We start from the raw sequence: 12,891 nt of genomic DNA on the forward strand, positions 1-12,891 counted from the left end.
TCATTTACTTCTGAATGATTTGATAGTGATTGTGCTAGGACTAATCAACAAGTGTATGTGAGACAAACATCCTTACCTAACTTTACTTCCGCTGAAATTCTCAATATCAAGTCTTATTTGCTGCTTTAAAGTGGCACTAATTCTCTCACTGGGAGAAGTGGGCACCCAGCATTCTACAGTCGGTAATGAGAAGATAAGGCCTACTTCTCGAAGGCAGCAGTACCTGTGATGGCGATGACTATCTTAAGTCATATTTTTCCAGGCCGCACTTATTTTGTGCCTCTGAGGTTTCAAATTCACGTCACCTGAGCAATTAGAATGTCTATGCTGAGTTTACGATCTTTAGCTACTATATGTCAGGAAATAAACATTCTCTAAGGACTCTCATTATTCTAAAAATATGATCATGAGAACATACGCAATTATCACGGTTAATTCCCCAACTGCCAAATTATTTTGTCAATAGATTCCTGTTTTGCCTAACTTTCAGATCCTAATAAAATTTTAAGCATGTGGATTATTGAAGAGCTGAACTAAATTTTTTATTCTGATTTTAGTATATGTGCTGCCGAAGCGAGCACTAAATTTTTTATTCTGATCCAGCAGATATGGGTTGTTCTGAGATCTGTACATTCCTTAGAAGCCTCTGGCTGACACCACCAACCCAATGTGTTACCAAGATTTTAGAGGAACAATGCCTTTTCTTACAAGTTATATCATATTTTTAATAAGTTTAACATTAATACATAATAAATCTATGTGCTTGAATATTATTAGTATCACATGAATTTTATTAGTAGATTCCCCAGGAATCAAAACTGACATGTTTTGTGCCTATTTTAGAGTTCCAGGATTACAATAGAATGTTCAAAATGAAGGGGACAGAGACACCATTGGGGCTATAGAAGCAGTTGACTTATTCCATGACTAAATGGTTAGAACCTACAACAATGTAAATTCTCAAACTATCAAAGATGTTTTTTAAGACTAAGTGTCATCTATTCTAACCAATTCTCAAAATATCATATGAATTATATTTGAAAGAAATTAAAGTGTGCAAGTGATACCTTATTGAATATGTGGTAGCTTTCTAGCTTTCTTCAATTGTTCTGCATATCCTGTATTTAAGATGTGTTGAGTTATTTTACATTTGATGTTTATTTATTTTTACTAACATACATTAAGTGATATATATATATATATATATATATATATATATATATGAGTTGAATATGTTATTTCCACACAAGCACAATAGATTAGCAGTAGATTTGCTTAGGCTTAGATTCATAGAGTTCAAAAATGATCAAGAATATGTGGAAATATTAAAGTGCAACTATATGAAGTGCTCAATTTGACAAATATCATAATTTTAGGTTCCTCAGGAGACAGTTCCATAGAGATAGTGCCACTTTTGTTATCATTATACTGTTACTCTAAGGTTCTGAACAAACCTTAATATGGAGGACCAAAAAATCCTGTGAATAAAAATTATATTATAATTAGAGAATAATTAAAGATTTAAACTAGTCCTACCAAAAATAATGTGTGAATGAATAAATATATAAATAAACAAAAATTAAACATTTTCTTTGGTAGTCAGTACTGATCATGTGATATTTATATAAATAAATATCAAGTTTACACACACACACACACACACACTCACACACACACACACATATATATATTATATATAAACTGATTATATATCACATTTTTATTGATGTCATCACAGTGGAATTATGTTCTATTCTTTTTTTTTTCTATTTTTTTTTCGGAGCTGGGGATTGAACCCAGGGCCTTGTGATTGCTAGGCAAGCGCTCTACCACTGAGCCAAATCCCCAACCCTTATGTTCTATTCTTGATGTGAGTAATTTTCAGTAGAACAAGGGGCTTATTTTTGTTCTAACCAACGCTATTGCATAGATTTTCATTGTTGAACCATAAATTATCAAACCTAGTTATCTTTAACTTCCCACAAGCTTGAAAAATCAAGAAAAACTAAGCATTACTTCAAAGATTTCTTCATGAACAGAATTTAATGAAATCAGAAATCAGTTACACATTATCTGGTTGAACTGCTTTGCAAGAGAAAGTCTACTCAACGGGAAAAGTTTCAAATCCTGATGTAAAATTGATCAGGATGTCATTAGCATTACACATATCTTTTAAACATGCATACAAGTGAATATTAAAAGAAATCTGATTTACAAAATGTACTCAATAAAATTTTATTTAAAACATAATTCCTTGATAACAAAATGATAACAAAACTTTGTTAGATATAAATATTATGTATGTCAGAATCTTTCCTTAAATATTTTATAGGAGGAATAAGGTAACTATTATGGAATTAATAAATTCTAGAACCTGTGCAGAAATGGTAAGAGCAGAAAATTCTGTTTGAATGTGTTAGTTGCAATCAATTGGGCTAAAATATGGAAGACTAAACTAAATAATCAATAGATAAAACATAAGGATACTGGATCGGACATGAGCTCAACACACAGTTTTCTCTAAAATAGATTTAAAAATTCCAATCAGGAATCTAAAGTAATATACTAAAGAAATAAGGCAATTAAGATTCATTGAAGATTAGGCCAGAATGTGGACTTTTCCAGGTAGTTTCCAAACTAAAAATCATAAGGATTATGGTTCTAAATCTGATGTTTTTTTCTCATTGATAGGATTAGCACAGCTTTTAGAAATACATCCTTAACATTGAAAATTAGAAAGAATATTTTTAAGTAACTGTACAGTCAAAATAATATAAAGTTGATGTGATTGACAGAATAAGGTAAATATGTTGATGATATCCTTATCATTACTTTTGACTCTGATGAATACATGACAATTTTGTAGAGCAAATAATAATCGATAATTATAGATATGAGATTAAATGAAAGTATCTGAATGTTTAGAATATTAACAAATCAATTGAAATGAAAAATAGAAATTCAAATAATGTATCCTTTGATGACTATATTCTAATAAATAAATCTCCTTACTTCAGTTTACACAAATGATTTTCTTTCTAGTATTTTCTTCAGGGCAATACTAACATCCTTATTCCTCAGACTGTAGATCACGGGTTCAGCATGGGCACAACAATGGTATAAAACACAGAGGACACTTTCCCTTGGTCCATGGAGCTGACTGATGATGGCTGTAAGTACATAAATGCAGCAGACCCAAAGAAGACAGCAACAGCCAAGATGTGGGAGCTGCAGGTACTGAATGCTTTGTACCTGCCCTCAGTAGAACGAATGTGTAGGATGGTGGCAATAATGAAGATATAAGAAGTAAGAATAGTCAAGGTTGGAACAACAATGTTAAATGTACCAAAGAATAAAATTAACAATTCATTAACATAAGTACTAGAGTGTGCAAGTTCCAGCAGGGGAAGAAGATCACAGAAATAGTGGTTGATCACATCTAAGTTACAGAACTGAATTCTTATCATGAAGCCTGTGTGAGCTGATGCACAAACCACACCAATAATATAGACTCCAGAGATCATGGAAATGTAAATCTGATAGGACATGATTGCATTGTAAAGCAGTGGGTTACAGATGGCAACATAGCGGTCATATGCCATTGCAGCTAACATATGACACTCTGCAATAGCAAAAATGAGAAAGAAAAAGAGCTGAGTCATGCATCCAGTGTAGGAGATAATGTTCTTCTCTGCCACAAAGTTCACCAACATTTTTGGGGTAATGACCGTGGAATGGCAGAGATCAATAAAGGACAAACTGCTGAGGAAATAGTACATTGGTGTGTGCAGGAGGGAACTGAGCCTAATCAGTGTAATCATGCCCAAATTCCCCACTACAGTGACTATGTATATTCCTAGGAAGAGGACAAAGAGAGGCATCTGAAGTTCTGATTTCCTTGAGAGCCCAGTCAGAATGAACTCAGGAAATACGCAATAGTTTCCTGTTGCCATATCCTCTGTTCAAATCTCTGTTCAAAGAAAAGAGAAAGATGTATATGTTACAATGACTTTGTTATTGTTTTTTTCTCCATCTTTAATAAATTGTGTATTTCTTATTTACATTTCAATTGTGATTCCCTTTCCTGGTTTCCAGGCCAACATCCCCTTAACCCCTTCCCCTCCCCTTCTATATGGGCATTCCTTTCCCCATCCTCCCAGTGCTATTCAGGCATATATTTTTATTAATTTGATGTTATTGACATTATTTTATAAAAATAATTTATAATGCACAGCATAAAAAATACTGCCCATAGGCACTTTGATGATTTCAGTAGCTACACAGAAATGTCTTGATTTGAAGCTTTCCTGTCCATTATCTCATAATGGCCTAAAGTAATATGGAATCTGTCAAGGCCAAAAAGTAATCAATAGTTTCAATCAGCTCCAAACTATATGATCTACAATAATTGAAAGTGTGGCAAGATGCCCTCAAGTGTGTAAAATGGCACTAAAATCAGGGTGGTAAATATCTACTACCTAATTGGACTTAAGGCCTGCTCAGAAGCAGGCCTGGTAGTATTAACATAACTTACAACTCCTGCCTCATGAAATCATAGACCTAAAGGAGCAACTACTACTGTCACTTTCTTAAACCAGTATAATTTGTAAACATATTTGTAATACCTATTCTTGCATCTGCAAATAGGGTTAACTCTCCAATCTCATCAAACAAACTTCTTTTGTAGCAATTGGAGACAAATAGGAAAGTCACCATTGGTCAAAAGCTATATAATTTACTTTCAAAGTCCCGATTGATTCATCTATAACATACCATGCCATCTAATCTAACACTCAGAGTATAAAACTAAATAGGGTTGTAAAGATTATAAGAAGCAGAGGACCAGAAATTATGCTGTGACAGATACGATGGAAGCTACTCCCATATAATAACAACTTGTGTTTGCCTAAACAAAAGCAGCACAATGATAACACAAGTAGATGTGCCAACTGGATGGGAAAAATCTCACAAGGCCTTATGTCTAGATCAATAGTTACAGGCAATTAATGGCTGATGAGAAAGAGAGAATCAGTCTTCTACAGATATGTTCTCAGATCCCACTCTTCAGGCTCAAATGCATATAAGCCATGCTATATGGTCTCAACAGGATATATATGTGTATATATATATATATATATGTGTGTGTGTGTGTGTGTGTGTGTACACGTGAATGCAATATATATATATATATATATATATATATGTATTGTACACACACACAAACACAAATACACACATACATGTTTCATGAATTTGAGAGAGAATACAGGCAGGGAAGGACTTGGAAGAGAGATAGGTGGAAATGATATAACCATAATACTCTTGTAAAAACTTTTCAATTTTTTAAATTAGAATTTAAAAGAAAGCTCTGTTGGCAGCTTGGAAATCTACATATATGAGTCATTGTCAATGAGTAAAAGTGACTGACAATCTGAATGTAAACTCTTCCTGAAAGCAATGGCTTAAATGTCCTCAAATGCCCTAGTTATGATCAATGCTTTTCTTCACAGACATTTCAATTTCATATAATCTTTCAAAATCATGTTTTACATAAAATTATTAGACACTGCTTATTGTCTAAAATTACCCCTTTTCATTTTCATACATGCAAAATCATGCTCTCTCAATTTTGACCTTCCATTCCGAAAACTACTTACATCATCGATATATTTGGTTTGCAATTTTGTGTTCTTCTTTTGTTCTGTTGAGCTATCCAAAAAAGTTTAAACAAAGCCACATGTATGGCCATGTTTCTGAACTATCCAGTGGAGTTTGGAGAGTTTACCAATGAGTTCACAATTCAAGACAATATCTGTTTCTCTCTCAGATACTTTCAGTAAACTTTAGCTCACTTTGAGGTTTATAGAGCATTAGTAGGACAGTAGGTCCCCTGCACAGAAAGTACTGTTGTGTTGTATGAGCCAGTCTTGTATAAGCCCAGTAGACAACCAGATACACTGTGAGTTCCAGAATAAAATAGTAGTGTCATGTCACAGACATGATGTTTGACATTCATTATTATTAAAATTAAATGACACGTGTAACAGCAATAATAAAATAAGCAAAATGGATTAATCTACAATTAGGTCATCCATTTCTCCTGGCCTACTTCTTGAGAATATCAGAATCAATTGTGGTTAAATGGTGAGACACAAAGTCAAAGTACCTGTTTTTTTTTTTTCTTTACTCACACTCAGTCATTTAACACTAATATAGTTTTGGTTGCTGTGTTGTTGTTATTGGTTGTCTTAATAACTGGATAAAACAAGTAATCATCAACCTTTACATAAAATATCTAGTTTTGATAAATCAAGAAAAACAGGTAATTCATGAGTGTGTTTTACCAATATTCTACCAAATTTTAAACAAGTTATCAATATAAATTTAACTATTTGTGAATTATCATGATACACAAAGAAGAAATGTATACTGAGGAAACATACTCTTGAACGTCACGATCTTTGTATTAAATATTAAGTATTTTAATAACTTTGTTTACCAAGTTAAATTCCTAAGTGTGTCTGAAGTGAATAAGTAAAAGCATAAAATATTTTAAATCTAAATTTTGTTACTAACACAACTTTTAGAATCTACAGTGCAGGCAAAGGACAAAAGTTCAGGCTTAAATACCCTGAAGGAAAATACTAAACAAATTACATGATGTCTAAGAATAGTTTATTTCCTTATAAAGAGAATTCACAAACACATTTACCAGTAAAACTAAAACAAAAACAAAACCGTAACAATTTGTTAAAATTGAGATGTTTTTGCAATGAAAATTAAATTACCAACTGAAGGTACAATCAAAACACATATTCTAAAATGTAATAAGATATAATTTTTAAAAAAAATTAAAACAATTAAAAAAGACAGCTTACCAAAATTATATACATGTAGTTGATTAGTGAGTAGTACATAGGTAAGACCAAATACTCATTATCACTAACCAGCATTGAAATTAAAAAGAGACATCCTTCACACACTTCTATTACAATGGATTTAATAAATTGTGACAGTGCCAGCTGTTGGCAAGGAGTAGTCAGACACAACATGCATCTTGTGTACCATGTGAAACTGCTTCCCTACTTTAAAAATAATTTATAATTTACTCTAAATTTAAAGATATATTAACATTACAAATGAACAGTTTATACCATAAGTTTTACTCAGGAAAAAAATGTTAGTATTTTCTGTAGCAATATCTATACCAAAATGTACATGGCAGATGTATTCATGATAACCTTCAGTCACTCATAATCTATATGTTCAATAGACACAACTTGTAGTTTATGGGCTTTTTTAAATCATAATTATTCTTGTGTGTGTTCATACAGTAGTACTCACAGAGGTCACAGGACAATTAGATGAGTTGCTTCTTTCTTGACATCACACTAATCCTGTGGCTTGAACTAGTGGTGTTAGTTTGGTGACTAGTGTCTTAACCACATGACAAGGTTTCCAACTATCATGTTGCAAGGGATTTCAAGCCCTATTCTAGTCTCTGATCAGGCATGTACATATGTTCAGGCAAACCCCCAAAAATGTAAAATTAAAAATAAAAATTAATTACAGAGGATGAACACACATTCATAATAATGCTGTAAAAAGAGGTTACAAAACTACAATCAAGTCTGAGTGTCATGCAATTTTGAAAGACTTTCCAATCCAACTAAAATTTATGATTCTATATGTACTTCATATTTTATTATTTGAAACAGTATTTTATATTTATTAATCATTGTAGAACCTTGAAGATTAATTTTGCATGTGATGCAAAATTTGGTCCTTAATAACTATAACCACAAGTTAAAAATATTGGAGAGTCTGTCCATTAACTTTTCTCACAGAGTTTGAACAGAGCCATTTAAGTAAGGCTGTAATTTAGATGACAGAGCAGAAGAGGAGCTCAATGAACATTGTCATTAATGATCTCTATTGTGTCTTTTAATTGTTCTTCATGAGCAGAATTATGGTCACTGTGGCTCAGAACACAGGTTCAAAATTTTTACCCAGTTAAACCTAATTGATTCTTATCTGTTAATTAAACCTGAGTTGAGTAATACCTCTTCCATATGATACAATGTTGTCCTTGTAGCTGGCAGACATAAGACATTATAAAACTAGAAATCGCAATAGTGAAATGTCCTTTCTTTTTTTAAAACCTATTTAAAAAGTATAGTCAGTATCATTCATTGTTGTCTAAAAATATTTTGTTGTTCAATTCACTTAAAGGCATCAAGAAAATATTTCCCAATCCATAGTAACAAAGTGAATATTCAGGATCTTGCAAAGTGGTTGGAAATTCTATAAACTTAAAAAAATGTGAATAATTGAATGACTGCAGGTATTGAAGAATATTTCCCTTACTCAGCAAGTGATTCTTCTAGAGTTGTGCTCTTTAATTACAGTTTTGGATGGACACTTACCTTCCTTTCTGAAAGTCTTAGCACCAAATTTTACTTGCCACTTGAAAATCACAAGTGCTGATATTAGTAATCACATGTATCAGCATCCTATAACCTTCAGTGATCATGGCCAGGACAGAAGCCTCAGTTCAACTTTTAATCAGAGGTCAGCATCCTTAAAGTTGCATATATATTCAGGATTCAAACTCACTTGCATGGTTTCTCTAATGTTCAGAAGACTTTTTTCCTGAGTTTATAAGTCTCAGCTACATAAAAAAATAATCTCCAAGGATTTCACATTCTCAGGAAGTAGACTCATGAGAATTGAATTAGTTGCATTTTTGATTCCCAGTAGACTAATTTTTTCCTTTTAAAAAATAATTACTCTTATTTTTTAAAGTTATGATGCACTTTGTTCATTTATTCCTTCCTCTTCCTTATCCACACTCTTCTAAGCAGCTCCCCTTCCCACTGTCTCTTAAATATATGGCCTATTTTTAGTTCACAGAATTTACATACATTTTTACATTCATATAATATGATTAAATCCACCCTTATTTCCTGATGACCTTAGAACATTTCCTTTGCAAATTTATGCATTTTTCGTTCACATAGACTTTGTCTATGAATGCTCAGCACTTACTGCGTGACCTAATACAGGTATGGCTTGTTGGAGTTAGTGTGACCTTGTTGCAGGAAGTGTGTTACTTTGGAGGCAGCCTTTGAGTTTTCATATGCCCATGCTATACCCAAGGGTTGCACACAGTCTCCTTTTGCTGCTTCAGGACCAAGATGTAGAACTCTAAGCTCATTCTCCAAAACTGTGTCTGCCTGCACAGTGCCCTGCTTTCTGTCATGATGATTTCTGAGTCTGGCATGGCCGTGCTGGAAATAAAGTGACACGGTTCCTGCCTCTGGGACAGGACACTTATGGGAGTCTGCATGAGCGTCTATGGCTCTGTGGGTGTAAGACTTGTTTGTGTGATAATTTACATATTCTGTGGACCAAATAGCAGTGGAGTGCTCTTTTTTCTGAAGATTGTCTTCTCTGTTAACATTAATAACTTCATGATAATTAAAAATAGCAGGATTCCAGAAGTTAAGGATGTGGCAATACCTCAGCAAAATAGTGAACAGTGGGACTTCCATGACAGCCATCAAAGAGATAAGAAAGAGCTCTAAATTCATGAGTTCAAAAATAAATAATTTTCCAACTATCCAAAAAGTAAGGATTCAGTATGAATTATATATCTTATGATCTAATGCTTAATCATTGTAGGGCGCCCTCGAGTGGTGAACAGCGATACTGCACACGCGCAGGTTTTGCACCTGGTGTCAGTTGGCCAGTAATATGCTAATGAGGGGGTGGTACCATGCTAGTGAGGTGATTCATTCTCTGCCAATCCCTGGAGGACAAGTAGTGGGGTGATAGTGGGATGACAGTGGGGTGATAGTGGGGTAACCAGTGCCACGCCAATCCCTGAAGGATTATTAGCATACTGTTGTGTATATAAGGCGAGCGCTTTTGCCGCTCGAGGTCCCTGTATCAGCAATGAAGCTGTCCTGCAATAAAGGCTGTTGACAAGGATCCGACGGTGTTGCGTCTTCCTTGCTGGACGAGGTGGGCACGACAAATCATACCTAAATATGAACCCCTAAAACTAAGACAATCATATCGGAAATAATTTTGTCACAAAACAATATAGTAATATAGTAGACTTTATTTTTTCTATTGATTTTTGACAGCTAATATTAGAAATATTTTGCTGATTTGGTTCTATCAAATTAAATTAAAATAAAATAACAGAATTCTATCACTATATTTTAAAATCTTTATTAAAACTTAAGATTCTTTTAACTTATTTATATTTTCCATGTATAGTTATTGCAATACAGCATCAGAAATGTTGACATAAGAGGCATTTCAGAAGTTTATAACATAGAAATATTTCATAGAAATCTCAGAATTTAAAAAATATAAACAATGAAATATCCAATGTAATCAAAGGCATGTTTTAATTTACAACAAAATATGTGTTTATTTCAAGTATATACTCTCCTATTTAGACTTTTCTTCGTAGAAGACTTGACATCCCTATTTCTTAAACTGTAGATCAATGGTTTCAGAATGGAAACAATGACACTATAAGACATATATGACACTTTCCCTTGTTCCATTTGGCTTACTGGGGATGGCTGTAAGCACATGAATACAGGAATCCCAAACTAGATAGCAAGAACAGAGAGATAGGAGCTGCAAGTCCTGAAGATTTTGGACCTGCCTTCTGTAGGATAAATGTAGAGGATGTTGCAATGATTAAGATATACAAAGTAAAGATGTTCAAGATAGAAGTAACTATGTGCAATGTACTTAAGAACCAATAATTTAAGAGTAGAAAGAGAATATAAAAATAGTGACTAATCACATGGGTCTTGCATCAAATGAGTCTCAACATAAGACAGGTGTGACTTGATAACCCAGAAATACCAATATATGAACTCCCACTGTGAGTCAAAAGCATAGATAATGAGGCATGGTAACATCATAAAATAAAGGTGTACACATGGCAACATAGTAGTTATATGCAATTTTGTTAAACATGTAACAGTCTGCATTACCAAAAAGAGAGAAAAAGTAGAGGTGAGTCATCCATTTAAGGTAGGAGATGATATTCTTGTGTATCAAAAAATTTGCCAGCATTTTGAAGATAATGACAATAGAATGAAAGAAGTCAAGAAAGACAGACTACTAAGGAAATAGTACGGAAGAGTGTAAAAGTTAGAACTAAGCCAAATCATTATGATTATGCCTTTGCTACTAGTTCCTCCCCCATTGTTATCCTCTAAATTTGAAAAAGAAAAAGAAAAGGGGCAGTTGGACACTGGCCTCTTTGGAGAGAACAGGCAAAATGAAGAAAGCTACTGCAGAACAGTATCCAGGCTCCATTTTACTGTCAAAAGTTTAAAGGTGAACAATTAGTAGAGCAGGTAGCTTCCTGGGTTCCTGTGTTTCTGTACATATTTGCTTGTTTGCAGGGAAATCAGGTGGAGATAATGACATCCTTCCTCAGGTTAAGCAACATATTCTATGGTCCCTTTTACTCTCTCTATAGTACAACCAATAAACGCATGGTCAAATGAGTAATACAGACAAACAGGACCTTAGAATTATGAATGTTCAGATAGTCTAGCATGACTGTCATCGGAGAGATTCTACCAGCAGCTCTCTGAGATATACACAAATACTTACAGCTAGCTATGGATCTGAGGTCAAGGACCCTACAAAATAGTTAGAGAAAGTACTGAAGGAGCTAAAGGGGATGGCAACCCAAAAGAGAGACAAACAGTGTCAACTAGCCTGGACCGTGGTAGCTTCCATGACAAAATGCATACATAGGCTGGTCCATGACCCCTGGAACATGTAAAGCAGACATATAAGAGGACACATGACAAGTAGAAAGAATATATGTGAACCCACAGAGAGTGGGCAGAGGTTTTGACATTCGTTAGCTTTGCTCTACCTCTCTAATGATGCTCTTGTTTTTGTGTGCCTTCCACTGTGTTGCTGATCTTCACTTGTTATGACTATGTAGAGAGTAACTCACCAAAGAACTTCTCCTGCTATCATGGTGGCTACTTGTTGCTTCCAAGGACTTGGGCAGATTGACAGAGCCAAGAGGACTGAACCGCAGCTCCTGATTTGTATTGATGTTTTGTTAGAGTACTGGACTTCTTATAATAAAGATTGAAATAGCCCCAAAGAACTATTTCTAAATAGGTCCACAATATCATTTCCTATTAATCTTTATTTTCCCTTATTTCTGGTGGGTAGTGGGATAGAACTGAGGTTGAATTGTTTAAGAAATCTTACGAAAGTTGGTATTGAAAAAATCTAAGCAATTTTCTATGTGGTTATAAATATACTTATGTTTACATATCCACACATATATTGCTATTGTAATTGTTATGTAGTATAGCAGAATACCTTCTACACTAAAATGTAAAGCAAGCACAGTATATATATATATATATATATATATATATATATATATATATATGGCACTTTTGAAAGCAATATGTTCTATTTAAAATGGCTTAATGAATTTTTAAACAGAAAGTCAAATAACTTCTATGAACTCTCACACTGCTGCACTGAAATAAGTAAACAAACAAACTCCGGAAGAGAGGGACTCTAAGGAAGCCTGTGCATGACTGAGCACTATTCCTAGAAAGCATGTGGATAGTAGACAAGAGACCCTTGAACATCTCTCCATGGATTAGGATAAGAAGAACACAGAAAATGACAAATTAAAAAAGAATAAATGTCAGATACATCCTCTTTTCTAGAAAGCCTGGTGTTCTGCCTTTCTTATATCCATTCTTCTGAAGGGAAATGTTTTAAAGGACATGAGCAAGGACTACTCTATAAGTTTTCTTTTAATGGTTTATCCTGATCTCTGATGAGGCTAACACACAAAGTTATTTG

At 33.8% G+C, this 12,891-nt stretch overlaps 1 protein-coding gene across 1 annotated transcript; it reads right to left on the minus strand.

Moving 5' to 3' along the window:
* Nucleotides 1-2,921: 2,921 nt before the first annotated feature.
* On the minus strand, nucleotides 2,922-8,619 carry LOC116913650 (olfactory receptor 8G1-like). Its single transcript, XM_032917919.1, has 2 exons — nucleotides 8,427-8,619; nucleotides 2,922-3,970 (listed from the first exon to the last, which is right to left on the minus strand). The coding sequence occupies exon 2, from the start codon at nucleotides 3,951-3,953 to the stop codon at nucleotides 3,090-3,092; it is 864 nt and encodes a 287-aa protein (XP_032773810.1). The 5' UTR covers nucleotides 3,954-3,970; nucleotides 8,427-8,619; the 3' UTR covers nucleotides 2,922-3,089.
* Between the last annotated feature and the right edge of the window lie 4,272 nt (nucleotides 8,620-12,891).

This window comes from Rattus rattus, chromosome 12 (genome assembly GCF_011064425.1).
Source record: "Rattus rattus isolate New Zealand chromosome 12, Rrattus_CSIRO_v1, whole genome shotgun sequence".
NCBI classification, from domain to species: Eukaryota; Metazoa; Chordata; class Mammalia; order Rodentia; family Muridae; genus Rattus; species Rattus rattus.